Source organism: Sus scrofa, chromosome 13, assembly GCF_054392235.1.
Source record: "Sus scrofa isolate SSC_HxYL_T2T_F1_AM1 chromosome 13, Sscrofa_HxYL_maternal_Yorkshire_Landrace_v2.0, whole genome shotgun sequence".
NCBI classification, from domain to species: domain Eukaryota; kingdom Metazoa; phylum Chordata; class Mammalia; order Artiodactyla; family Suidae; genus Sus; species Sus scrofa.
This window is the reverse complement of record NC_139395.1, coordinates 106,710,229-106,738,115: the sequence shown is the minus strand read 5'-3', so window position 1 is coordinate 106,738,115 and position 27,887 is coordinate 106,710,229. Positions and strand designations below refer to the sequence as shown.

General features: G+C 35.4%; 2 protein-coding genes across 2 annotated transcripts in view; both read right to left on the bottom strand.

Moving 5' to 3' along the window:
- The window catches only part of LOC146397537 (uncharacterized), a 462,781-nt gene that overhangs the window by 139,023 nt on the left and 295,871 nt on the right, over positions 1–27,887 (bottom strand). The window lies entirely within an intron of this gene.
- AADACL2 (arylacetamide deacetylase like 2) lies at positions 16–26,906 on the bottom strand. Its single transcript, XM_084990063.1, has 5 exons — positions 26,654–26,906; positions 23,293–23,515; positions 17,386–17,455; positions 15,077–15,248; positions 16–2,372 (listed from the first exon to the last, which is right to left on the bottom strand). Exons 1-5 carry the CDS (start codon positions 26,789–26,791, stop codon positions 1,770–1,772), a joined length of 1,206 nt encoding a protein of 401 aa, XP_084846189.1. The 5' UTR covers positions 26,792–26,906; the 3' UTR covers positions 16–1,769.

The following is a 27,887-nucleotide window of genomic DNA, read 5'->3' as shown; positions in this document are numbered from 1 at the left end:
TCAACAAAAAGCTTACAGAAGTGATTTATTATTTATACATTTTGAGATGATGTATTTGATAGTTTTTTGGATGAGCCTCCACACTCAGATGAGCTACACTGTTCAGAGTATATTTGGATTAGATTGAATTATAGTGAATTATAATGTTGATCTCCTGCCTCTTTTCAAAAATAAAAATTGACTGAAAATGTGAAAAAAAGACCTCCTAAAATGCCGAGACCAGCTCAGTAGGATGGGGCTGAAGAACGGGTGCTATGAAACTTAAGGAAAAAAGTTAACATAAAACAAGACACAGAGACATTTATCTTAAGTAAAGGTGGGAACAGGGGGACTCAAGTTCTCGGGGACCAAGAGAGCCACCTCAGGAAACCACACTGCTTTTATTGTGCTCTTTAGGATTATGTCAAGTGAGGAGGGGGCTATGGGTTGAGGATATAGGGTTTGTTTATTATTTTATAAGTTCTTTTATTACTTTAAAAGTCACTTAGCTGGTAGATGGTTAAGCTTTTGCTCAGACCTTTAGGCATTTAACAATCATTAGCAATTGGGTTAGCTATCTATGCATAGCATTCCAGAGAATCCTCACTGTGCTTCCACAAATGGCATGCCTATTTGCCGCAACCCAGCATGCGTAGGTTTGCACCTTGGTTCTCTTTGCTGATGCATATTCTGTTAAGGACAGCTCACAAACCACTTGGCCTTGAGGTTCCTCTTTCTCTTATTTTTAGAGGACATGTCATGCTTGTGCAAACGGTGTTCCAATGTGTGTGCATAGACCAACGCATTATGTCCTCATTCAGCTGACCCTATGAATAGCTTATGCCTTCAGGTCTTTGTTCTTAAACTTAAGTCATTTACCATCACTGTGACTGTTTTTCAGGCAGGAAGATGGGGTAAAGTAAAGCAGGACAAGATGGAGTTTTCAGCAAAGAGGCTAAGAAAATATTGTAGAAGCATGTCTCGTGACACTAAAAAATACCTAAACCCTAATCCCTATGAATGTTGCCTCATATGGGGGGGAAATGGGATATCTGCAAATGTAATTAAATTAAGGATCTTGAGATAAAGAGATTATCCTGGATTATTGTGGTGGACCCTAAATGCAAACACATTATCTTTCTAAGAGGGAGACAGAGGAGAATACCCTGTGAAGATGGAGCAGAGAGAGATTGGAAGATTCTGGCCTTGGAGAATAAAGTGATTGTTTACAGTGAGGAACATTGGCAGCCACAGGAAGAGTCAATGAGGTCCGGCTAGAGCATTAAGAGGGAGCATGGCTCTTTCAAGCACCTGGACTTTGGCCCAGCGTTACTGCTTTTGGACCTCAGGCCCCTAGCACTCTGAGAGAATAAATTTCTGTTGTTTTAAGCCACCAAATCTGTAGCAATTTAGTACAATAGCTATAGGAAATGAATACAATTACCTTGCAATTTCCCCCCTATTTTTCATCTTCCCACTACTGCAATTTCTGGGCATGTCTGGAAACAGTCTTCTCTAACTTTCCAGTAACCATTATAATTTCTATACTTTAGTAAGCATTTGTCCCTATTAGAATCAACATACTTAAACTGTAAGTAAAGAGAAAATAGAGGATTATGTACATTTTACATATGCAGGTTCTATGAATCAGAAAAATTAATAACTATTTCAAGGAATACAGTGAATGTTATAAATGATTCAAATCTAGATTTAGATAATATAAATGATATTGTTTGCATTATAACTACAAAATATTACAAATTATAACCCATTACATATTTTATGTATATTTATAAATTCTTATCCAGCCAATTAACATACATATCTCTTATTCTGAGACTTAGATTTAAATAGAATGGTGATGTCATAAATGATAAGGCTGCATGGAATCCATCCTCAACATGGTCATGAGCAACTTGAACTCCAACATTTTGAAGTCTTGAAACATATATAAGCCCATCATCTCTCAGGATATCATATTCACAGGTAAGAATATAGGTTAACGGCAAATTCTGTAGTTGGGAGTCATCAGCCAACAATGGTGATGCTCTGATGTCCATAAGTGCTGGCAATGAATAACTAGATCTTCCAAGAATTGGTTCAGTATAAACATGGTCTTTTCTATACTTCTTGGGTAAGAGAGTACTCCAGTTAACATACTTGAACAGATGTCTTGATTCCAGAGGCATGTGTTGGTTTCTTCTCATTGCCTGGGGAAATTCTTCATCCTTTGTTAAATATAAACTCACAAGTTTTAGGGCTATGTCCCTTGTCAGAACTATACCGTGCTCATTTTCTTGGTAAGAAGGCAAATAAGAATCAATTAACTGTAAGTAAGGATAAAGTAGAGCTTGTATCTTGATTTTATGTTTTATTTCAAGATCACTCTGCACCTGGAAAAAAAAAAAATGATGATGTCCCGTAAGGCAAAGACTTTCAAAACACCAGGAGGAGGAAATTTAATAATTTATGCATTCTTGAAATAAACAAATCTATATAAATTGATGGTTACTATAATTAGTTTCACAATATTTATGTCTTTCAGTGGCATGAAAAAAATGTCAAGCTTATTTCAACAGTAGTTTCCAAAATTTTGGTTGTATGTATGAGAAAGAGAAAGAAAGATACAAACTTTCAATTATAAAATAAATAAGTCTGGGATATAGTGACAGCATGTGGCAATACCTAGTAATACAATATTGCATATTTTAAAAGTTGCTAAATCTTAAAATTCTCATCACAAGAAAAAATACTTTATGTGTTGATGGACGTTAAGTAGATTTATTATGGTATGTATGTATATAATTATTATGTTGTACATTTTTAACTAAAACAATCTTATTTGTTAATTATATCTCAATTAAAAAAAAAAAACCTCTAAAGCATATAGCAGGAGGTGAGGCATTATTGGTCTGTACTAAGAGCAGTTGGGGAAACCAGGAGCAGTAGATATTGTGAGCTCCATGACCATGGTAACAGCACAAACTATTGGTAGATTTGCTTTAGCAAATTGGTGCATTATCATTAATCGAGTTGGTGCGTAAAATGAGTTCTGTTCAGTGGAAAAGGGGGGGGGAAGAATGAGAGAGGCAAGAAAGAGGGGAGGAAGAGCGGGAGATACATATATCTAGTGATGTTTTGTCAAAAATCACCAAATGGAAATATGATATTCTTAGGGTAAATTGACAGTATATACAGGTTTGTAGAAATTCTGGAAGTAATCAAAATGTATAGGGGAAATAAACATAACTATTAAAATAATCTTATTTTAATTTCAAAATTTAAAATAATATTGAAAATAAATATTAGTTAAAATATTCTAAAATATTTTAAAAGCTTAAAATAATATTATTTGGCTATTAAACAAAAGTTCCCAACATCATGCCATACATTTTTTAAATTTTTCAAAAATTTTATTATAGTTGATTCACAATGTTCTGTCAATTGCTGCTGCATAGCAAAGCAACCCGGTAATACATGATATACACATTCTTTTTCTCATGTTACCTTTTACCATGTTCTATCACAAGCGATTAGATATAGTTCCCCGTGCTATAGAGTAGAACCTCATTGCTTATCCATTCTAAATGTAATAGTTTGCATCTACTAAGCCCAACTCCCTTCCGTACCACTCCCTCCCCATTGTCAACTACAAGTCTGTTCTCTATGTCCATGAGTCTGTTTCTGTTCTGTAGATAGGTTAATCTGTGCCATATTCTAGATTCCACGTGTAAGTGATATTGTATGGTATTTTTCTTTCTCTTTCTGATTTACTTCACTTAGTATGAGAATTTGTAGTTCCATCAATGTTGCTACAATGGCATTTTTTTCATTCTTTTTTATGGCTGAGTAGTGTTCCATTGTATGTATGTACCCCATCTTCTTAATCCACTCATCTGTCAATGGACACTTAGGTTGTTTCCATGTCTTGGCTCTTGTGAATAGTGCTATAATGAACACAGGGGTGCATGTGTCTTTTTGAATGGAAGTTTTGTCCAGGTATATGCTAAGTAGTGGGATTGCTTGATCATATGGTATTCTATATCTAGTTTTCTCAGGTACCTCCATGCTTTTTTCCATAGTGGTTGTACCAATTTACATTCCCATCAACAGTGGAGGGCTCCCTTTTCTCCATACCCTCTCCAGCATTTGTTATTTATGGACTTATTAATGATAGCCACTCTGACTGTGGTGAGTAATTACAAATTATTCATTGTAATTTTGATTTGCTTTTCTCTAATAATTAGTGATGTTGAGCATTTTTTTCATGTGCCTGTTGGCCATCTTTATGTCTTCTTTGGAGAAATGTTTATGTCTGTTGAGGTTTTCTGCCCATTTTTCAATTGGGTTTTTTTTTTTTTTTCCTGTTGAGTTATACAAGTTGCTTATATATTTTGGAGATTAAGCCCTATACTGTAATTTTTAAGAAACATTATCCAAATGCAAAAGTGTATAGACAAAAATAAATAAATAAGCCAAATTTATAGATAACAGAAAAGGAAACGGGCATCGTACCACCTACACAGTGGCACTCCCAAGATGCTAGAAGCTTCACAAATTTGGAATGAAAATAAGCCAAGAGGAAGTTTCCTGACACAAACTCCCCTAGATCCCAAACCTCTCCCAGGGGCCATTAGGTAGATGATTTACTAAGCAAAGGTCCACCATCAACATCTTACCTTCAATATCCTAAACTTAGGAAAAGAAACAGACAGTAGTCAGAGACACAGGGATGGGTCAGAATAGAATCCACAACACCCTTATCTGCCCCTAAGCTTCCTTTCTGGAAAGTCACATGAAATAAATTGCTTTCCCACAAATGTGTCACTATTTGCCACCTATATGTCCCTACGATGTCACTTTTTGCTTTGCAATTTGAGTACTTTTTCCTTACCTCGCCTGTCCTTTAAAGCTCATTTCAAAGTCAACCTCCTTCAAGACATTGGAAGAGTACCTGCTGGTTAGATCCTCTACATTTGGCAGTTTTACTGTAGTCTCAACAACTATGTTATATCTTGTGTGAATCTTTTTGGATATTTTATATACATTTTATATGCTTATAACCACATATATGTGATTATGCATGTAAACACCTGATCCAAGTTAACTTCTCTTTCTCTAAACTCCTTTTCAAGTCCAAATACCTTTACCACTTTGAAGCCAGTGATCACTTTCCCCTTATAAAAATGTCCATAATGATCCTTCTGTTGGATTTTGAATTCCACAAACATTGGCTTAGTATATGTTATTGTATCTCTTACTGGGTCTAAGATAGTAAAATCGTTAATACAGTTTGAAAAAAATAATAGAAAATGAATGAATAAATATCGATGTTCAGTCTACAGTTTATTTTAAAAGAGGACATTATCCTTGGGCTCAGAGATCACAGGACGTAAGAAATAGTAACAGGCATATAACAAATAGGCCCCAAAAATAACATGAATTATTGTACTCTAGCTGTAGCTTAGTTCTTTCCTTCTAGACCCACATGGACTCAAGAATAACCAGATAATCAGAGTGCAAAGGTACCAATAAACATTAACACTTAACCAAAAATATGAATAGTGAAAAAGCCCTGAATGGACTGTGTTATGAATTTGACATGAATATCACATGAATAGATGTATTCCTCATTTTGTGGGCAGCTCATATGTACCTGAGTGCAAAAATATATGTAATACATTCATTTCCAGGTATTATTACTTTTGGGCTGTGGGATGGAAATCCTGTGAAATCAGATTGTTATGATCATTATACAACTACAGATGTGATAAATTCATTTGAATAATAAAAAAAATAAAGTAAAAAAAAAAGAGAAACAAACAAAAAAGATATTATTACTTTGAAAAGACAAGAATGAAAGTAAAAAGTGAAGAAAGTTGAGAGAACATATCCAACTCAGTAATATCCTTGAAGGTTAGATACCAGCACCAGTAACTGTATTTAAAATGTCTGTTTTGATTTTTATTACTTTTTCAATAAAATAAGGACTTTCAGATAACTCAGTAATTAAGTGATTATGGAAGATGTAAGCCCATTCTTACTCTTGATCTTTTTCAATAGTCTTTTTCAACATTATTTCAGTGGGAGCACAGTGGATGTGATGCATTTAAACGTTTATATTTAAACACCATTAATCCTAAATGTAGGATATTTAAAGTAAAATTCTCCTATGTAAATTATTCACACTGTCCCTCTTTTATTAAATTACCCAACTGGACTCTCTAATGAATTGTTCAAATTATAGGTCACACCACTGATGTTATTGTCATTGTGAGAGTAGTTTATTACAGTTCTTGCACTAAATCCCTAATCAGCCACTGCTCCTCAACCCACTGGTTCACAAGGGTCCCTTTCATTAGCTGCCTAGTTTGATGGGTGTTGTCCAAATTCCTACACATCCACAGGAATTTATCTACTGTCTATCATTCACAAAAAGATGGACATAGGAGAAATATTAATTTGTGTGATGTCTTTTTGTTCACCAAACTTTTCAACCCTGAGCACTAGCTTCACAACAACTGCGTGCTTCCCTGCCAACTAATTTTCCTCTCCATTGACCACTCCTACCCAATCACACCCAATTTTACCAAAATACAGAGAGTCAGTGTCTAGATGAACTATGGACCACCATAAAGGAATTTCAATATTAGAGGCTTTTTGGCCTCATTCTTGGACACATGTTCCAACCATACTGGAAGCCAGAGAGCTCCTACACTGGGCCTGCCATACTCTACATGTTGATGTTCCTCAAAAATTCATATATTGACAATCTATTGACCAAGGCGATAGAATTAGGAGATGGGGCATTTGAGAAGTGATTAGGTCATGAGGTGGAACCTTCATGAATGGGATGAATACCCTAGTAAAAGAGGCCTCAAAGAGCTAGCTCCCCACTTCTGCCATGTGAGGATACAATGAAAAGCCTGTGAGCTGGAAGAGGTTCCCCATCCAATCATTCTGGCATTCTGATCTTGAACTTCCAACCTCCAGAACTCTGAGAAATAAATTTCTGTTGTTTATTGGAAAATTAGTCAGTGGTATTGTGTTAAAGCACCTCGAACAGACTAAAATAAGGCCTTTTAAAGAGCCCATGATGAATGTACTCTCCTCCTTATGGAGTCATCCTGTCTCTTCCTGTTCCTTACTCTTCTCTCAAAAATCTCACCTCCCATTTATGTTTTAAAAGTAGGACAGTAAAAGGGAGCATATGACTTAAAAGTGCTGGATTCATGGTGACACCATGTCCAGGTGCAATGCTCAGTCAACTGGGAAAGGGAAGCCTAAAATCAGTGTTGTTCAATGGTTCAGATTTTAATATCTGGTTTTGCCATCTGGATTTACAACATATTGGTTCTATGACTTTGGACATGTTATAGTAAACCTTAGAAACCCTCAGTTTCCTGACATCCATAGTACAGTTCTGAGCATACAGAAAGCCCTCAGTAAATATCAACTATTCTTTTAATTGTCATTGAAACAAATGTGCAAAGAACCCAATAACTTATCTTTGGAATGCTTCAGGAAATATTTGTTGATCCTTTGCTGGCAAACCATAGGAAATATTGGCTCAACTCCATTTTGTTTGAAGATGCAGAGGTAGTGTCTGAACTGGACAAGCATCTTAATAACTCCTGTATAAACTGTGGTTTAGACCATGGGAAGCTTCTGAAAAACACACACTCCCCCAACCCTGTGTAAGTATCATTATATGATGGAGGAACATTGTCATACATTGTTTCTTTTCACCATTTTGATCACTTGCTTAATCTGGTCTGTTACCTAATTCTCTCCTATTTTCATTTCCCTTATTTCTCTAGAATAGACATTTTTTACCAGCCCCATCTCCGCTTTTAAACATAAGCCTAGCTTTCAGAATTTACTTTGGGTCAGAACCCATCTACTCTTTGAGAAAATCATGATTGCTAATGTTCAATGAGCATTTACCACAAGCAAGACATTCTGGTTAGTGTGTTATAATGAATTTCCTCTTGTATATAGCACAAAACACCAAAGCCACTTCCTTGACTCTTCTTTATTCATTGCTCTTCAAATGCAGTTTTGAAGTTCCCTATGCCTATTGGTTCCACGTCTTTTTATTTCATAATCCATCTATTTTCTCCATTCCCACTGCCACTATTCTAATCTACTATTCTCTAGTCGTTCCTCAAAGTATTGTAATTCTTTCCCTATGCTCACCTCTATCAAATTCCAATCCAACACTAACAATTGTTTGTTTGTTTTTTAAATACAAGTGTGATTGAAACTTTTCAATGACTTCACAGTGCACTTGGATTCAAGGAAACAAATCATAAGGCCCTTTCATGATTTGCCCCACCAACCTTTCTAACCTCATCACTCACTAAACTTTCCTTCTTACCTCTGAGGTAACATTATGGACTTCTTTTTTTTTGACCAAAAGCCAAGGTAAAAAAACAAACAGTGACCACATAAACAAGGAAACAAAATTAATCCACCCATGTTCTTCTCAGGCAAAGGGCAAAACCAACCTGATTCCAAAAAGGAACAAGTAGTTGCTTGTTGCAGCAATGCCTTTATGTAATCTCTAATTTTTTTTCTACAAAGATACAATGAAGATAATCTGAGGGATTGCGTTCTATTAAACAATGGTACAGGTTAAAGAAAGTAGCTAATCTGGTAAAACAGGTTGAAGAGAGGAGTTCAAACCATGGGATAGTCTGAAGGGTGGAGGTAGAAGACAGGAGGTACTACACTCAGGTTATGGTACTGTTCCAAGGGTTTGGGAAATTTAAAGATTTTTTTTTAAAGTATTATCCCAGGAGTTCCCATCATGGCACAGTGGAAATGAATCCAACTAGGAACTGTGAGGTTGAGGGTTTGATCCCTGGACTTGCTCAGTGGGTTAAGGATCCGGTGTTGCCGTGAGGTGTGGTGTAGGTCACAGACGTGGCTCGGATCTGGCATTGCTGTGGCTGTGGTGTAGGCCGGCAGCTGTAGCTCCAATTAGACCCCTAGCCTGGGAACCTCCATATGCCAAGGGTGAGGCCCTAAAAAAAAAAAAAAGTATTATCCCAGATTCTGAAACATTGAGTCCAGTTGGGATATGTACATGCAACAAATAATATAATCACTATACCTGTAACCATATAAACAGTTTCAGGTAAAATAGAGGTAGTACAGAAGAGGTTTGCCTGGAAGAGTTTCTGGAGTTTATAGAACATCTAGGTGAAGAAATACATTTGGATATATGGGTTTTGAGCTCATGATAGTGATCTCCGTAGGAGGCATAGATTTCAGAGCCTTCCGCAAATGAATCAGAGCAGAAGCCAGGAGACTTGGCAGAGAATGGGACAAAGGACAGAATGACCAAAGGTTGAGCCCTAGAAATACCAAATTTAAAGAGAAGTTTGTCTCACATAAAACCGAATGGAAGAGAAGTAAGAGGAGAACACAGAGAGTGATGTTATAGACCTCATCAGAAGTGTTTCTAAGACAAAAGCTAACAAGGGTTTTAAATGGTGAAAAAAAAGTTGTATTAAAAAGAATGACAAAAAAAATTTAGGGAAAAAAATATGATTGACAAATTAGGCACAGCAAGTTAAAAGGAATGACCAGGACAGAACACAAAGTAACAGACCAAGAAGGATATATATATGAGAGGGTTGCTTAGTTCAAGAGCTAACAAATGGTGCTGGACTATACAGTGGCTTCTGCGATTCCTCTTGATTTGGTTAGCACAGATGATAGAAGCTTCCAGTACAATAGTGATACAAGATTCAAAGTAATACAGGACAGGTGTTTCTGCTTTCAATGAATTTCAGGTGATTTGTGTAACACGGAGCTGTTGTGATTACTTAGAGATAAACAAACAAAAATGATAGAAATATGGTGCCAGGTGTCAATTTTTTGTATCATTAATTATATTTTCCAATTAATATATATTATTAAGACTGTCTTGATAAATGGCCAAAAAGTACATGAAAAGATGCTCAGTATCACTAATTATTAGAGAAATGCAAATCAAAACTAAAATGAGGTACAACCTCATATCAGTCAGAATGGCCATCATCAAAAAGCGTACAGACAATAAATGTTGGAGAGTGTGGAGAAAAGGAAACCCTCCAACACTGTTGGTGGCAATGTAAGCTAGTGAAACCACTATGGAGAACAGTATGGAAGTTCCTTAAAAAACTCAATATAGAACTACCATATGATCCAGCAATCCCACTCCTGGGCATATGCCCAGAGAAAAACCATAATCTAAAAAGATACATACACCCCAGTGTTCATTGCAGCACTATTTATGATAGCATGACATGGAAGCAACCTAAATATCCATCGACAAAGGAACGGATAAAGAAGATGTGGAGATATATGCGTGTGTGTGTGTGTGTATATATATATATATATATATATATATATATATAACTAAGACACAAAAAAGAACAAAATAATGCCATTTGCAGCAACATGGATGGATCTAAAGATTATCATAGTAAGTGAAGTAAGTCAGGCAAAGAAAAACAAATATTATATGATATCACTTATATGTGGAATCTAATAAAAATGATTCAGAGGAACTTATTGCTAAAGCAGAAAGAAACAGATTTAAAAAATCAAACTTATGAGTACCAAAGGGGGAACCATGGGAGGGGAAGGGATAAATTAGGAGGATGGGATTAATATATACACAATATTGTACATAAAATAGATAACTAGGATTTCCCATTGTGGCTCAGTGGGTTAAGGACCCAGTATAGTCTCTGTGAGGATGCAGATTCGATCCCTGGCTTCCTTCAGTGGGTTAAGGATCCAGCGTTGCTGTAAGCAGTGGTGTAGTTCACAGATGGGGCTTGGATCCACTGTTGCTGTGGCTGTGGCATAGGCCTACAGCTGCATCTCTGATTCGAACCCTAGCCCATGAACTTCCACATGCTGCAGTAAAAAGAAAAAAAAAAATAGATAATAAGGAGGTACTGTACAGTATGGGGAAATCTCTCAATATTCTGTAATAACCTATATGGGAAAAATGAATGGATATATGAATATTTATAACTGATTCACTTTGCTATACTCCTGAAACTAATACATTGTGAGTCAACCATACTCCAGTAACTTTTTTAAAAAAGACTATCTTGTAAAATTTTTTATTTATTTATTTTTTTAGGGCCGCACCTATGGTGAATGGAAGTTCCCAGGCAGGGGTCGAATAGGAGCTGCAGCTGCAGGTCTATGCCACAGCCACAACAACAGGGGATCCTTAACCCACTGAGCGAGGCCAGGGATTGAACCTGCCTCCTCACAGATACTAGTCGGATTCATTACCAATGAGCCACAAAGGGAACTCCTAAAAACTTTTTAAATGATGTTTAAGTGTCAAACATGTAAGATCATATGTGGCCTTAGAAATATTGTTATAAATCAGATGACAAGGCCATATCTTGACAAATGATCCAAATTAGTATGAATGGTATATTTAGAAAAGTCACAACTATAAACTTTAATATAAACGCCTTATGGAGTTCCTGTTGTGGCTCAGCAGAAACAAATCTGACTAGCATCCATGAGGATGCAGGTTCAATCCCTGGCCTCATTCAGTGGGTTAAGGATCTGGTGTTGCAGTGAGCTGTGGTGTAGGTTGCGGACATGGCTCAGATCCCACATTGCTGTGGCTGTGGCATAGGCCAGCATCTGTATCTCTGATTCCACCCCTAGCCTGGGAACCTCCATATGCCGTGGGTGCAGCACTAAAAAGATAAAATAATAATAATAATGTAAACACCTTATATCACATCTTCCTTTTTAAATGACCTATATTGAAGTACTTAATTAGTTTTTTAAAAATTGAAGAGGGCTAACTTAATAATTACCTCAAATAAAAATGATTCATATTATGTACTAAAATTAGAAAGATATTTGTGATCCTAAATAAATAAAACAGTGCATAGATTATTTAAAATAAAAATGGATGAAATGGCCATGAAATTAGATGTATATGCTATGAATACATTTTAAAATATTTGTTCCTCTTAATTAAAGATTAAGTGACTATGTTCAGAAAAGTGACAGGCAAGCAACATTAGTGGGTTTAGGATACATTAAGTGACAATGCCAAAAAAATCTCAAAGTTGTCTTGACATTCATTCCCTTTTAACAATGGGGATATAAATGAAAAATGGAAAAAGTCCAAAAAGGAAAGTTACATTAGAATCTATTTGCCCCCCTAATCTTTTTATATTGTGAATTTTTTTTTTTTTTTTCTTTTTAGGGCTGCGCTTGAGGCATATGGAAGTTCCGGGCTAGGGGTTGAATTGGAGCTGCAGCTGCCAGCCTACTCCACAGCCACAGCAATGCTGGATCTGAGCTGCATCTGTGACCTACATCATACCTCACAGCAATACCAGATCCATAACACACTGAGCAAGGCCAGGGATCAAATCCACATCCTCATGGATACTAGTTAGGTTCTTAACTCTCTGAGCCACAGTGGTAACTCCTATATTGTGATATTTATATGAAATAATGTCATCCTTTTTATCCATATCGGAAAAGCTAATTTAATATACCGTCTTGAAGTCTTCTCAAGTACACAACAATATTGATCTCTTACTGAAACTGAGTTTTTCAAGCCATAAATCTGTAACATACCATTAAACACAGGATCTTAAGACTTCGAAAAATAAAAAAGGTTGATAATAATTACAAAGTAAAAGTTCATTCTGATGACCCAGATCAAGAATAAGTTTAGTACAAGTAATAAAATTTTGTGTAAAATATAGCTCATGTAGAAAGCTTAGCAGACCATGAAGAACAAATAACTTAAAATATGGTTATAAAAATAAATAGGAAAGTATTTTATGCTATTTAAGCATTCTGAGTTCTTATGCACTATTTTCAGTAGCAATCTCTTTAAACAGATCTGTACATTAAAGAGATACTGTGTTCTTGTATAATTAATAGACTAGAATAATGACAAATTTTAGTTTACTTCAAAAGAAAATTTATACTGCTCTACAAATTTTACAGAGAATTGCATCTGTTTTTGGTGCCTTTGTTAACATTTAGGATTGCCTAGTGGGAAAGCTATAAGGCAAGTCTTCACATCTTCAAAAATCTCTATGGCTACATCTAATTATCATTGCTAAAGCTTTCTCCACTTACCAAGCCAAGCCAATATAATGTGCAAGCAGAAATTATAGGTGTGGCAAGGTGTTGCTTGATCATTGTCAGGTAATTGTTGGGCAATTTTCAAAATCTCTGCAGCCACAAAACCAGTTTTAGATAAAGTTCAAGATCAGATTGCTATATGACTTGGCATAGCAATTGGTATAATAATCTCAAAGAGGAGATAGTCTCCAACTTTCATTCTCTATCACACTTCCCATTCCACCTGAGCAAGAGCCTTCTAATAAGTGATATATTATTTCAAATACACTCCAAATTAGTTCAGGTTGGAAGATAGCTCAGGTAATGGTTTGCAAACTGTCTTTTGAGCAATGAAATTCTTTTTTTTCCCCATAAGAAAATTCGTATAGAACTCTAAACATGAAGGGGATTAAGGTGGAGTGTCTTGGGTTGAAAGAAGGCCCAGGGTACACAGCCAAAGGTGAAGCTTTGCCACACTGCCATTCTGGCTCCACAATAGGGCTTTGTATGTGTCTGTGATGTTACAGATTGGTATATACATAGATATTTATAGATAGATAGATAGATAGATATGTGTGTTTCTGTGTATGTAGGTATATTTGCCTGTCTATGTATATATAAAATATAAATATACATGTATATTTATAATCTTCCTCCAAGTGCTCCAAGTCTGAGTATTTTATTTCAAACTTAAGAGGAAAAAATTTTTCTTTTAGAGAAGTTGGATTGCTTCCCAAGTGATTTGATGAGGCCAATATAAGCCTATGTCAAAACCTGACAAAGAATTTTTAATAAATAAAACTAAATCCCTCAAAACCACAAAATCTTTAATTTTAGCAAATGAAAAACAACAGTATATTAAAATTTCAATTCATCATAATCAAATGAGGCTCATGCCTGGAAGGCAAGCATACTAAAATCTGAAAGTTAATTGACATAATTTACCACATTAAAAAAATATAGGAGAAAGACTTTCATGATTATCTCAATATATACATTAAAAACATTTAGCAATTCAGTACCCATTTATGCAAAAACTATCAGTGAATTAGGAACAGAAGAAACTTCCAGTTTGACAAAAGCCAACTGTGAAAAGTTTTTAGATGTTTGTTGGTGAAATATTTATTATTTGTTGAACCATTTCTTCCTACAAGCCAGAGCAAGATAATTATATTCACTGTTGTCCTGGAAGCCCTAGCCAATGCACTAATAGTGAAAGGAAAGAATGAAAACTGTCTATAGTTAAGAAGATATGATTGTATAGAAAATCCTAGAGAATGTTAAAAAACCTAGAATTTATAAGTGAGACTTTCAAGGATATGGTTGGAAAGGCAATATAAAAATCAAATATATTTCTATATACCATCAATAAACATTTAGAAAATATTATTTTATTTTATTTTATTTTTTTTTGTCTTTTTGTCTTTTGTCTTTTGTTGTTGTTGTTTGTTGTTAGAAAATATTATTTTAGATGAAATTTTTTTCCAAAATAACTCAGGAATAAATTTGAGAAAAGATTTGCTAAACTTCTACACTGAAAATAGTAAAATATTACCGAGGAAATTGAAGAGGACCATAAGCATTAATTGGAAGTCTCAATATTACTCAGCTGTCAATCCTTCCCAAATTTATAGATTTGATGTAATGCCAAACACAAATCCTATTAGCCTTTATTTTTTAGAAATTGATGAAACATCCTAGTATTTTGATAGAAAAGATAGTACTAGAAAAAATTTTGAAAAAATATCACAAAGCTGAAGTCAGCAATAATATTAGCATTAAGGATAGACAGAAAAGAGAAGTCAGAAATAGTTACATTATGGTCAATTGATTTTAGACTTAAGCATCATCATAACCCAATGAGAAAGGATGGGCTTTTCAATGTATGGTGCTCAAAGAAGTGGGTATCGGGGGGGGGGGTAGTGAACTTGGACCTCCACCTCCCAATATGAAGACAAATATAACGTACCTGTTGAGTCACTGCTGCTGCTATGGTTCCTCCAGAACTATCTCCTGAAATACAGATTCGGGCAGGATCCACTCCATATTTTTCAAGAATTTTATCCTGAAGAAAAAACTTGATTGCAGTGATACTATCTTCAAACTGAGCAGGAAAGCGGTACTGAGGAGCTAGTCTATAGCTTTAAAAAAGAACAACGTATTTAAGCAATTTTTGGAAGTACTGTTTATGACTTTATCTATCCATGTAGCTTTCAGATACCAAATAGATGTAACTTAATACCACTCTCTATTCTATTGTTTAATCTACGAAAGATTAAATCTAAGTTTTCTATTAGTTCTTTTATGAAAAACTTAAAAGTTGATAATACAATTTTCAATCTTGTATCTAAGGTCCATGGATGGCATTGGATGTGAGGAGTAAGGAGAGTGTTATAAACACCCTGGGAATGTAAACATAAATTTTAATCCAAGTATATTTTAGATCAGAGATACTCTATAGCTTATATCCTATTCTCAATATAAATAACAATCCAACTGCTAAAAAAAAAAGCCCTTTGGATTTTTGAAGGCAGCAGATGAGCATATACTGCAAGCAAATGCCCTATTTTTTTTCAAGGTCATTAGATAAAAACTATACATACTGGTAATACACATATCACATCATGGGTAATGCCCAGGAGTTGATTCTAGATAAAATTTTTGAAATATAAATACTATTTAAATATACTAGGGAGCCTTCTTGTTTCTGGAAAATTCATTTGTAAGGTAAACTATCACACCATTCTTTCAATGGGTACAAATGGATTCCCCCTCCCATTTTTTTTTTAACCAACAAAAACAGGAGAATACGTCTATTAGCCTGTTCTTATAGCTAACTTTTATTTTTGTTCTCCAGAATGTTAAAATTTGTAAATATCTGTGGTAAACATTAAATGTTGATGAGATGATCCTTAAATTTGTATTATAAATCGTATTTTGAAAATCCTAAACAAAGTATAATTTAAACATAGGTATGGCCCCAAAAGATGTTTGTATCTATTACTTTAAATCCAGTACACTTAGACTTTTTAGAGCAAAGAACAACACAAATCATAAGGATTTTCTAGATTATATAAAACAGACACAAAAATATCACTATATTAAAACATGTATAATTGATAAGATTTTGTTTACTTCAAAAACTATGGAAGGTAAAAAAAAAAAGAATTTCCTAATATTATAAATTAGAAATATCCCTGAAAATAGGAAGTTCTTCTTTGTGCTGTAAGTAACCATAATGACAGTGATGACAATCATTGTTTAGATGATCCATTTTTTACTTTACTTTTCTCTCTAAAGTTCCATAGCTTCCAACTAAAGAAACATTACTACCACACCAACAACAAATTACAACTATGTCACTATGTCCTCTAAGAACTATGAGATTAGAAGTTTCCAATGTATGTTTTTGTTACTATGGACTAAAGAAGAAAGGGAATAAAAAAATTCCTCCTGAGAATGTTGGCTTCAGAAATCCAGACTATACCAACAGGGTAAGAAAATGCTGACCTGGAGTTCCCGATGTGGCACAGCAGAAACAAATCCGACCAGTAACCATGACATTGCGGGTTTGATCCCTGGTCTCCCTCAGTGGGCTAAGGATCTGGCATGCCATGAGCTGTGTTGTAGGTCGCAGATGCAGCTTGGATACTGCGTTGCTGCAGCTGTAGCTCCAATTCGACCCTTAATTAGCCTGAGAACCTCCATATGTCACTGGTGCAGCCCTAAAAAGCAAAAAAGAAAAGAAAAAAAGAAAATGCTGACCTATCCTAAGACATTATGTTATGCTCTAGTAAAATACGAATGAAAGATCATTTTTCCTGAGAATGACTTAAAATTCTTAGATGATCCTATCCTTTACCTCCTCTGCTACTTTCAAACAAGAATTATTCTAAAGTAAAACATTTTATTATTAGCCCCAATACAGCCTAACACCCCCAATGTTAATGAACTTATTTCTTTCCTCCTATGTTACTTCTGTGTTACTTAGGGCATAATTAGGGCCTTATGGAGCCTGAGTTTGATGTGTTTATGGTGACAGTCTTTTTAAGAATGCTAACCCTGGTGTCACTCAGAAATTCCCACAATCATAGGCGAATAACAAGGTATAGGACCCCTTGAGGAATGGTCTGTGTTGTAATGATGACAAATAAAATACATCAATCTTTTAAAAAACTATATTTGAGGAGTAGCTGACTTGATTTGGAAATCAATTCTCTACTTGGTGAAAGGAGAAATCATAGTAGCCAAAGAAAAAAAGAAAAATCATTCTCTTACTCTAGTCCCACAACAACAGCATCAAGTTTGTTTGCCATCCATCTGTTCAGGAAGTCAAAAGCCTTCTGCTCTGAAATGAAGAAATTAGTGTCAAAGTACTTCCTGTAATTAAAAAGCAACAGATATGCTTATTGCTATGGACTTGGAAAGAAATGTGACTTGCATAGGAACCTTTATCTCATACCCCAGTTTCTATGCAGATGTATGTATATCAGCATGACACACTCTGCAGAAGAGTATCTTCAGTCACTCTCTCCAGGGGTAAAAAGATGACTTTGCCAATTGGTGTTCTGAGGAAGAGAAGCCAGGTTCAGGCTTTCTCCTGTTGACTGCTACTCAATGATCTTCCCTAGAACATTTTGTGGCCTGTTGCATTCTATTCTGCTCTGCTCCTCCAGGAAGCAAGTTTCTTGGGCACTGCAGATAGGTTAATCTAAGTCAAGTGACATAATAACACCTAAATACACATTCTCCAAAGTCTTCTTTAGAAGTAATGGTTATGTTTTGACTTACCTTTACTTGGATTTTCTGTGAAGTCTTTCAACTGATGCAGAATTCAGGGGGGAAGAAATAGACGTACTAACTCTAAAACCACAACACTGAATAATATGGTTCCTCAAAACTTTCATATTGTTTGAAAATGCCACATTTTGAAATGGCCCAATAACCTGGGCATTTAAGACAGTCTAATGCAAAGCACTAGGTTTTGAGAGAGCCTCTAGCAAGGGAGTGTGAGGCCTTAGAAGTACATATTCAATTTGGCATGCTTGATACACGAACATGCTAGATTCATATTGGCTCTCCCTCAGTTTGGACACACACACACACACACACACACACTCCTTCCCTATGTACCCACAAATCCTTTATCTTGCCCTGGCTGCAACACTTTGGCAAATCTGTGACATTTTGCTATTACTTTATTTACCACAAGATCCTAGATATTCAGAGAATGCTAGAATCATGATCAGATTCCAAACTTTTCTAAGGTGTTTCCCACGTATTAGCAAAACTTCAAAGTAAAGCTGATTAAATACTGAGTGTGTAACAACCTTGAAAATATAAAAGTAAATCATCTGATGTTAAGTAGAAATATAGTATTTTCATTAAAGATTAGGTTAACAGTTTGTAAGAAAAGGCAATGCATAAATGAACACCAAAATGTACAAGATATAAAGAGACTTCTGACCCTCACATTTAAAGCCCCTCAATGACATATTTCAAACTTATTTTCATTTTTATCTCCCAATAATTTTTTACTTGTAACCAAAGTCAGTTTAAGTTTTTGTTTCCCATTCATTATCTTGAACTGTCCTAAATCAAACAGTATTTTCTGATAATAACTTGTCAGCTCATGTTCTTCTGTCATTTATGCTCATTTATTGAATTTATATCACTTGAGGAGCCCAGGTACAAAAAAGAAAATAATAGGATAAGTTAAAAAAAAAAGTATGTAAAAAGTTTACTAGAGAAATATTTTTTATATTTATTAGTTCTGAAAGCAACTATGGAAAGTTTTACAGAAGAAAAAAAAAGAAGCCTAGAAAAAATTGCAAATATTAGAGAATGGGAGTAGTATCTGTCTTGATTTGTCAAAAAATAAAAAGTTTCTAAGTCCTTTATAGTTTACTTATATAAGTTCTAGCATACCTACAAACAAATAATATGCAAGTATAAAACAAAGACATAGAAAAAAGACACAACTTGGGAAGTTCCTGTTGTGGCTCAGTGGTAAGGAACCAGACAATGATCCATGAGGATGTGAGTTCGATCCCTGACTTCACTCAGTAGGTTAAGGAGCGGGTGATGCCTTGAGCTGTGGTGTAGGCCACATACACAGCTGGGATTCCTCATTGCTGTGGCTGCAGTGTAGGCAGGCAGCTGTAGCTTTAGCCTGGGAACTTCCATATGCCATGAGTACAGCCCTAAAAAGTAAAAAAACAAAAACAAAAACCAAAAAACCAAAAAACGAAAAGATTAGAAAAAAGACACAATTGGAATTCAGTTAAGCAGAATGTTGGAATATTGTGTCCTGAAAATAATTCTCACAATTTTAGGAATTACTGGTCACAATCATTGACCTTGTCAAGGAAGAGGAAATCAATCTAATATTCAGGAATACTTCTAAGAATTTTTCAAATCCCCATCTGTGGGAATTTCTCTTATGGTTACTGAAGTTCCAAGTAATATGTTTATGAACACTTAGATATTTCATAAACCTTAAAAAACTTTAGTGGTGTGAAAGCACATTTTGGGGGGTATCCTAACCACCTTATGCCTGATATAAATTAAATTATAGATGAAATCTAGCTTACTGAGAACATTTGGGAGATGAAAATGACATGAGATAGTACTAGGAAAACATTTTGGTAATAATCCCTCTAGAGATCAACAACAGTAGTCCTTTTCAGTCATTCAGTGTATTTTTTTCCCAAAACACATTTGCTGAACATTCATTGTATGGAAAGTGCTTTGCTAGCTACCAAGAGGTGATGCCACTTACTGGGGAAATGCTAAAACAAACACACAAGGGAGTTATGAAACACAATAAGGTTTGTTGATATCAGGCATATATAAACTGCAAAGTGACACTGTTAATCTTTTAAAGCCACAGAAGACCACACACACACACACACACACACACACACACACACACACACACACACACACTCTGGTACTTTACTTGAATATAAAAGGATAAGTAAGAGTTTTCTTGGAGTGAGTGGGAAGGGCATTCTAGAAAAGCACAGTCAGGAAAGGATTTATAAGAATACATGGAATGTTTGGTGAACTATAGCAGCTCAATGTGGTAGGAACAATAGAGAAGAGAGTTACCAAGAAAAAGTTTTTAAAGAGTGTAAGAACCTGGAAATCTGAATGCTTTTCTAAAGATTTATTTCATTCATTGAAGAGAATCACTGAAGAATTTAGAGAAGTCTCCTTTAAAAAAAATTTTTTTGGTCTTTTTGTCTTTTTAGGGCCCCACCAGCAGCATATGGAGGTTCCCAGGCTAGCAATTGAATTGGAGCTGTAGCTGCCAGCCTACACCACAGCCACAGCAACACGAGATCCGAGTAGCATCTGCGACCTACACCACAGCTCATGGTAATGCTGGATTCTTAACCCACTGAGCAAGGCCAGGGATCAAACCCTTGTGCTCATGAAGCTAGTTAGGTTCGTTAACCTCTGAGCTACAACAGGAAATCCAGGAAGCCTTCTTTTAATGCATGTCAGAATGATCCAGAATGCTAAAGGTAGAAAATAAAGTTGAGCAGGAAATAGGTGGAGGCATCAGAAAGAAGTACTGTAAAGGACCAGGAAATGACATAAACTGTGTTAATGAAGTCAAGGTGTTCAGAAGTGTAATGAATGGGATATGGTAATTTAATTTGAGCACTAGGAACAGTGTATTATTGACCATAATTGTTATTTACTGAAAGTATTCAAGAGGATGAGTGATTTGGTTGGATGGTGGTTTTTTATTTGTTTGTTGTCTAAGGCTGTTTGGACATAAAAGGATGAATTGTGTGTGGCCATATTGAGCTTGGGAGGTTTGTGGTTCATCCAACTGTAAATGTCTAATTGATAGTTGTATATGTGGATCCAGAGCTCAGAAATAGTGTCAGAGAAGGAGATTCAGAACTGCATAGCAGTAGCATGTGGATATTTGGAAAAGATAAGGAATTGGAAAAGAGAGTGTGCAGAGTCTAAACCGGAAGGGAGGGGGAGAGTTCTGGGGGACAAGAACATTGATGAATAAATATGGAAAATCTGTTATTGTGTTTGTTTTGTTTTTATATGAGAGATTAGGGTGGGGAGGAAGGGGTGGGAGAGAGAGAGACTGGGAATATAATGACTGGCAGAGGAAATCTAGGGGATATTTTGTCATAGAAAACAAAGGGAGGAGCAGTGAATGTCCAAGAGGAGAAATAGCAGTCTTTATCAAATGCAGTGGATTGTTGAGTTTGAGGAATTAATTAAAAGTGGAAAAACAAGGAAAGAGGCAAGGACTAGAGCCTATATGTATAGAAATTTATTCAACAAGTACAGTTAAAAGAGGCTAATCAGAGAGAGGAATTCATGGTCAAGCAGGGAACTTTTTTTCAAGTTAAGAATGACTGTAACAGGTTTAGGAGGAGTCATTTCAAAATTAAAAAAAATAAGACAGAATTGATGGCAATACTATGATGAAGCTAAATAATAGTGTGGGAGCCATATAATATCAAACAAAATAGAAAGACTAATTTTGTCAAAAGAGGAGATGTCTCTTCCTCTGAAAGTATTAGAAGGAAGGGAGTTAGAGATGGTATGGTTGGTAATCAATTTATAGAAGAGAGGGATAGAGCTAAAGATGAAAGTTGCAAAAATCTGAGAGCATATAATCCCTCATACCCTACTTCCTCTGAAAAAGCAATAAGTTTGATCTCTAGTTGACTGGAAGGCACTAGGAGCCTGGAGATACACAGACTCAAAATAGTCATTGACAGGAAGAGAGAGAGCTGATGATCAGACACACTGCACAGGATTTCTGAGCCAGAGTGGGCCACAGGTGGCAGTGACCACCAGAAAGAGGCTAGCATAGTGTGGTGTCCGTACCAGTAGCACAGCAGTAGGTGGAAACTAATTTATAATTGGAAGAGCAGATTATCAGGTCCCACCATAGACTTAATCTAAAATTCTGCAGGTGAAACCCAACAATATTTTAACAAGCCTTCTAGCTGTTTCTGAGGCGCTAAAATTTGAGAAGCACTGTCTTAATACTTTATACCTTACAGGCAGTAGAAAATGACTGTTCTTCCCTTTCCTGTCATAGTATATGCTTTAGAATTCATTTTTTTTAGGTTCTTTCAAAATCATTGAGAAGGAAAACAAACTTTATGAGGATTCCTGAAGAATATACAGATAACCGGAGTTCCCGTCGTGGCGCAGTGGTTAATGAATCTGACTAGGAACCATGAGGTTGCGGGTTCGGTCCCTGCCCTTGCTCAGTAGGTTAACGATCCGGCGTTGCGTGAGCTGTGGTGTAAGTTGCAGACGCGGCTCAGATCCCGCGTTGCTGTGGCTCTGGCGTAGGTCGGCGGCCACAGCTCCAATTCGACCCCTAGGCTGGGAACCTCCATATGCCACGGGAGCAGCCCAAAGAAATAGCAAAAAGCCAAAAAAAAAAAAAAAAAAGAATATTCAGATAACCTGTTAACCTGGATATTATAAAATTCTTCCAAATCACAGTCCCAAAGAGTCTTTACCAGCACCAGTCTGTGATAGCTTTCCAGAGTTTTCATAAAAGTTAAATCTCTACATGTTTTTGCTTTGAATATGCTGTAAATGCCTTTTAGAATCACCACCAGGGATAAGTAGGCAAACTAGATTTCATGGGAAGAGCTTATTATAACCTGGGTCTGTTTTGTGTTTTCTATTTAGAATTGAGACTAGCGACTGTTCTAAACTTTACCACTGTTAGCATTGTTATTATCAACACTTACAAACTTGATCTTGTAGCCACCACCATTGTATGCTTCTGATTTACATTTAAGACATCTGTGTTGCTTCAATGTTTTGGCTCCTGAAAATATTCTGATCCCAAAGATAAAAAGTTTTACTAGTTGAGTATCTCATGCCCTACTTTCATTTGATAGAAGTTCACTTAATATAAAAGCTGAAGAGAAGAAAAAGCTTACCAAAATAAAAAACAGAAACAGAAATCACAATCTCCATGATACATTTTTGCAAAACATATGTCTATGCCTATCTCTCTATTAGCTATCTAGTATTTCTCGCTATAGATAATATTACACATATAAGTATGCGTATATCATGTATGCATGTCCATATATTTATGTTAAATATTGAATACTTCCTAAATCAAAACACAGCCAGTTAGACTTTTTCCTTATATGATGAACTTACTGAAACTTCCAAAACAAAATGCACCACCATGAATGTAGATTACAGCTCTTCTTGGGGTTTCTGACTTTCTCTTTGGCAAGTACAAGCGTACTGGGATATTATTAAATGCTGTGTCAGTCACAGAGATGTATTCATCTGAAAGTGGTTGGGTATAATCCAGCCTGAATATCATGGACATAAACTCTTCATATCTCATAATACCTATATTTTCAAAACACAGAGCCTGTAAGAGCAAAACAAAATTAAACATTTTCATCTTTAAATAAACTTAAATGCATAAAAGAGAAAATTGAAAAAGAAAACATAAGCAAAATAAGCAGTTTGTAAAATTTATTTCCAAAATAATACTCTGTAGATCTTATTGCATAAACTTGTTGCCTTTAAAAATCTCAACTTTATGTATTTTATATTAGTAATTGTGTCATTCAAAAGCTGTCAATTACTGGCAAGTTTTTTATGTCTGTTGTAATAATTTCTTAATTGTACTTTTTTTAATCTGAAAAATTTCCAGGTCTTAAACTATCTTTTTTTTAGTGGGCATGCTGTCATATTTTCACTTTTTATAGCATATTTTATTTAAACCAAAATTTTATGGTCACACTACTAAGGATTCAAATGTCCTGGGTTTCAATTCCAAATAGACTCCTGTACTTCATCCCTTACTCCCACTCCCAAAATCCCACATTCAATCAAACTCTTTTGGGGAAGTTCCTGTTGTGGTGCACAGAGGAAATGAATCCGACTAGTATCCATGAAGACTCATTTCAACCCCTGGCCTTGCTCAGTGGGTCAGGAATCCAGCATTGCCATGAGCTGTGATGTAGGTCGTAGACCTGGCTCAGATCCCACGTTGCTGTGGCTGTGGCAGGCCTGTGGCTGCAGCTCCAATTCGACCCCTAGTCTGGAAACCTCCATATGCCACAGGTGCGGCCCTAAAAAAGCAAAAAAAAAAAGGTCTTTTTGGTTTTATTGTTTTGGCCACACCTGCATGTGAAAGTTCCCGAATCAGGGGTTGAACTTATAACACAGCAGCAACCCAAACCACAGCCGTGACAAGGCTGAGATCCTTAACCCACTGCACCACCAGGGAACTCCTATTTTTGATATTTCTAACCAGCTTCTCTAGGACCTTTGTGACATGACACTGTACAGTTTACTCAAAAGAAAAATCTGAAATATTACATGGTCAGTAGTACATTAAACAGCTGTTATTACTATAATCATTCTAAAGGGTTTAAGATAATCCAGGGTCTTAGAGAACATTTTAATCCCTATACTTTAATAATGGGGAAGTATGCAAAAACTCCAAATTGCAGTCAGTAATGTCAAAGCCAAACCTGTGCCCATTTTTCTAGACTGGCCTCTTCTGACATCACTTACTGTCTGTAAGAGTAAGCAGTTTACTCTCTGTACTCCAATTTCCTTATCTATACAATTGTAATAAAAATAACAAATCCCTCAGTGGTTTATGGTAGATAAGTTAGAACTTCTAATGCACATGGAAGAGTGCCTAACACCTAAGTATTCATTGAATCTTGTCTTATTTAATTATTTAATTATTCCTCACTAATGAGAATTCTTGAGTGTTTTCATGCTAATTGAATATAATCAAGTAGAATATCCCTGAAAGTAAGTTTTGGATAAAAATGAATTCAGCTAATTTTTCATTTTGGTGAACTGGTTTGTAAAAAGTTAGATTTTTTACAAACTGCCTCGTTTCTCATTCCTCAGCTGTTTTCTGTTTTTGAACAGATACTTAAGCATTTTCTGAACAATAAAAAATATACCACTTTAGAGATTATTTTACTAGATTAAAGGTTAAGCATACATAATCTTTCATTCTCAGAGCAATCCTGCAATGTATGTATTATTATCATTCCAATTTCCTAGGTTAAAAAAAGTACATGAAGGGTTAGGAAGTTTTTAAGTGTTGGGCAAACTTTCTTTTACCAGATCTATCTTCCACTTTAACATACAAATGCATAGTAGTACATTTATTTTTCAAGGCCACTTAATCAAAAACCTGTTATTTTTATTTCCCATTTATATGTTAAAAATTAATCTTTCTTAATGGTATCACAACTTTGAGTCACAAAATTTCAGTGCTGACAAGAATAAAATTGTTTTCCCTAGAAAAGCTAAAGATTGTTATTTTTTCTAAAATAATCTTTAATTATATGTAGGCTCTTATTATCTTTTAAAAATAAAGGGCAATCCATTTATAATATTGAATACATAAAGTGCATAATTTTATTACAGCTGAACAATGTGAGGATAATTTTTAGGTAAAAAAAGTAGAATTTTAGAGTTGAATGTTCTGCTAATGTAATTTTGATGATAATATCAATATCAGTCACTTTGACTTTTAAATACTCATAAAATAACCAGAAAAGATAACAAGTGTGGAGCTGACACTTGTTTCCTCATATATTCCTTCCCTTTATGTTAAATAAAGGCTTAAAAGCGCTGGGGAAAGAGACGGTAATGGCAGAGGTATACCTCTGGAAGTGATCAAAGAGAAATATATAAGGATTCAGCGGACACATGCAGGAGTTCCTGAGGTTTCACAGAATTGTCATCTGTTGTCCAAAGCACCATAGGACACAACTTCTCCCTCTTACGATGTGGATTACTCTCTTTTCCCTGATCATCTGTTGTTGTTTTTTTCTCCTACTGCTTTTGAAATGAGGCAGTCCTATATTCAAACTCTGAAATTGTCACTTTTTTAGCTGCATGAACTTTTCTGAGCATCTTTTTCCTCCTCTATAAACTGGTAAAATAATCGGAGGATAATGGGATATGAGTGCATTAAATATTATAGAAAGCCTATACATTTTAAAAGCTCATAAATGTTAGTTTCAAACCACATCTATCCCTTTCCAAAGAGCTATTTTTGCTTGAATTGAGTCCTCCCTGAGTACTCCAGGTTAGAAAATTCCTGAAATCCGGCAATTTAGAATTAAAGATGGACAGTGAAAGTCATTGAAAAGGTAAGAGCCCTAAATCAATACCAAACAGGTACAAAAATCAATGACACTTATCTCTAACCTACAGGATAAATATGGAACTAGGATGTCCTGAAAACTCAAAGACAAGTTATCAAAAAATTTCAAAGCATTTATTTATGATGCATGTCACAATACAGATGTATTTACATTTAGACATAAAATCCTTGCAGGCAAAAATTCTCTTTTTCACAGATACAGCAACTTTTATTTACTTAATTTAATGTGGTTGATTTAGGCTAACAAATAAACAAGCAGTGGTTATTTTAAAATGGTAATTAATGGAGCGTTCATAAGCACTTGTTTTTTGTCAACAAGTCGCAATATCCAGGAGAAAAAAAAATTGTTAATCTTACCACAAATGTACAAGTTTTAGCAATTGCATCCAAGGCCATTACTTTCCAATATTCTTCAATGTTGCCTGGTACAGGTACATAAATATGAGAGGCAAAGAGAACACACAGTAGCCCAAAAAGGAGAGCTTTGAGCCCCATCCTTTTTTCCAGTCTCTTCACAATGCTGAGATTTAATATTTTTCCGTAAATGCTGAATAATAATATGTAGCAGAACTAGTGTAGACTTGGCATGTCTTTGGGTAATATGATCATCTTAACAAAAGGGTAATCCTCAATTCAAACATGACAGCATTAGCAGAAACTTGTTCTGCAAGTACACAGACTCTGAGACAGATTTCGTAATAATTCATTAATTCTTGTCTTGTATTATTAGCATGTAGTTAAAAACTCTCATCATGATTCTTCACCTGATACCATCATCAGCCCCAAACATTTATTTTTAAGACCCAAATCAGAGTCTAAATGACATTTCTCAAATTCTGTGAATCCTGCTACCCAATGAATGTTTGGGTCTCACTAAAATTCACATGTTAAACATCTAATGACCAAGGTGATGGCATTAGAAGGTGGGGGCCCTAGAAAGATGATTAGGTTCTGAGGCAGAGCCCTCATGAATGGAATAGTGCCTTTATCAAAGAGACCTGAGAGAGCACCTTCTACCCTTCTGCCACATGAGGACATAGCAGGAGCATGGCTGTCTATGAACTAGGAGGTAGTCCTTCACCAGACAGCAAATCTCCTGATGCTCTGATCTTGGATTTCCCTGACTCCATAATTGTGAGAAATAAATTGTTGTTGAAGCTACTTGGTCTGTGGTATTTTGTTATAGCAGCTGGGATAGATTAAGACAACCCAAAACAACGACATTAATGCATTATCCAATTAGGCCTTACAAATAAAATGTAACTATTGTTTATATACATAATAAATACTGTATTTTATAATATTGTTTATATACAAAATAAATATATTTATACTCTGTATCTGTTCTTTTACCTGGGAATATTTTACTTCTGTCTGAAGAACATTCTTTAATATATTCTTACTCTTAGTATGCTGATGAAAATTCTCTTCACTTTTATTTCAATAAAATTGTTTTTATTTCATCATCATTTTTGAAGAATATTGTGGAGAGTGTAGAATTCTGCATTGACAGGTTTTTTTCAGCACTTATATGTGGTTATCATTGTTTCTGTTTTGAGTTCATCTCTCATCTGATTATTGCTTCTTTGAA

Excerpts from the sequence above, each read along its gene's own strand:
- AADACL2 (XM_084990063.1), bottom strand. The coding sequence starts at position 26,791 with ATGGGGCTCAAAGCTCTCCTTTTTGGGCTACTGTGTGTTCTCTTTGCC. Across the intron at positions 23,516-26,653 it reads CTAAAACTTGTACATTTGTG|GCTCTGTGTTTTGAAAATAT; the intron begins GTAAGATTAACA and ends TTGCTCTTACAG. Across the intron at positions 2,373-15,076 it reads CAGCAGCAGTGACTCAACAG|GTGCAGAGTGATCTTGAAAT; the intron begins GTACGTTATATT and ends TTTTTTTTCCAG.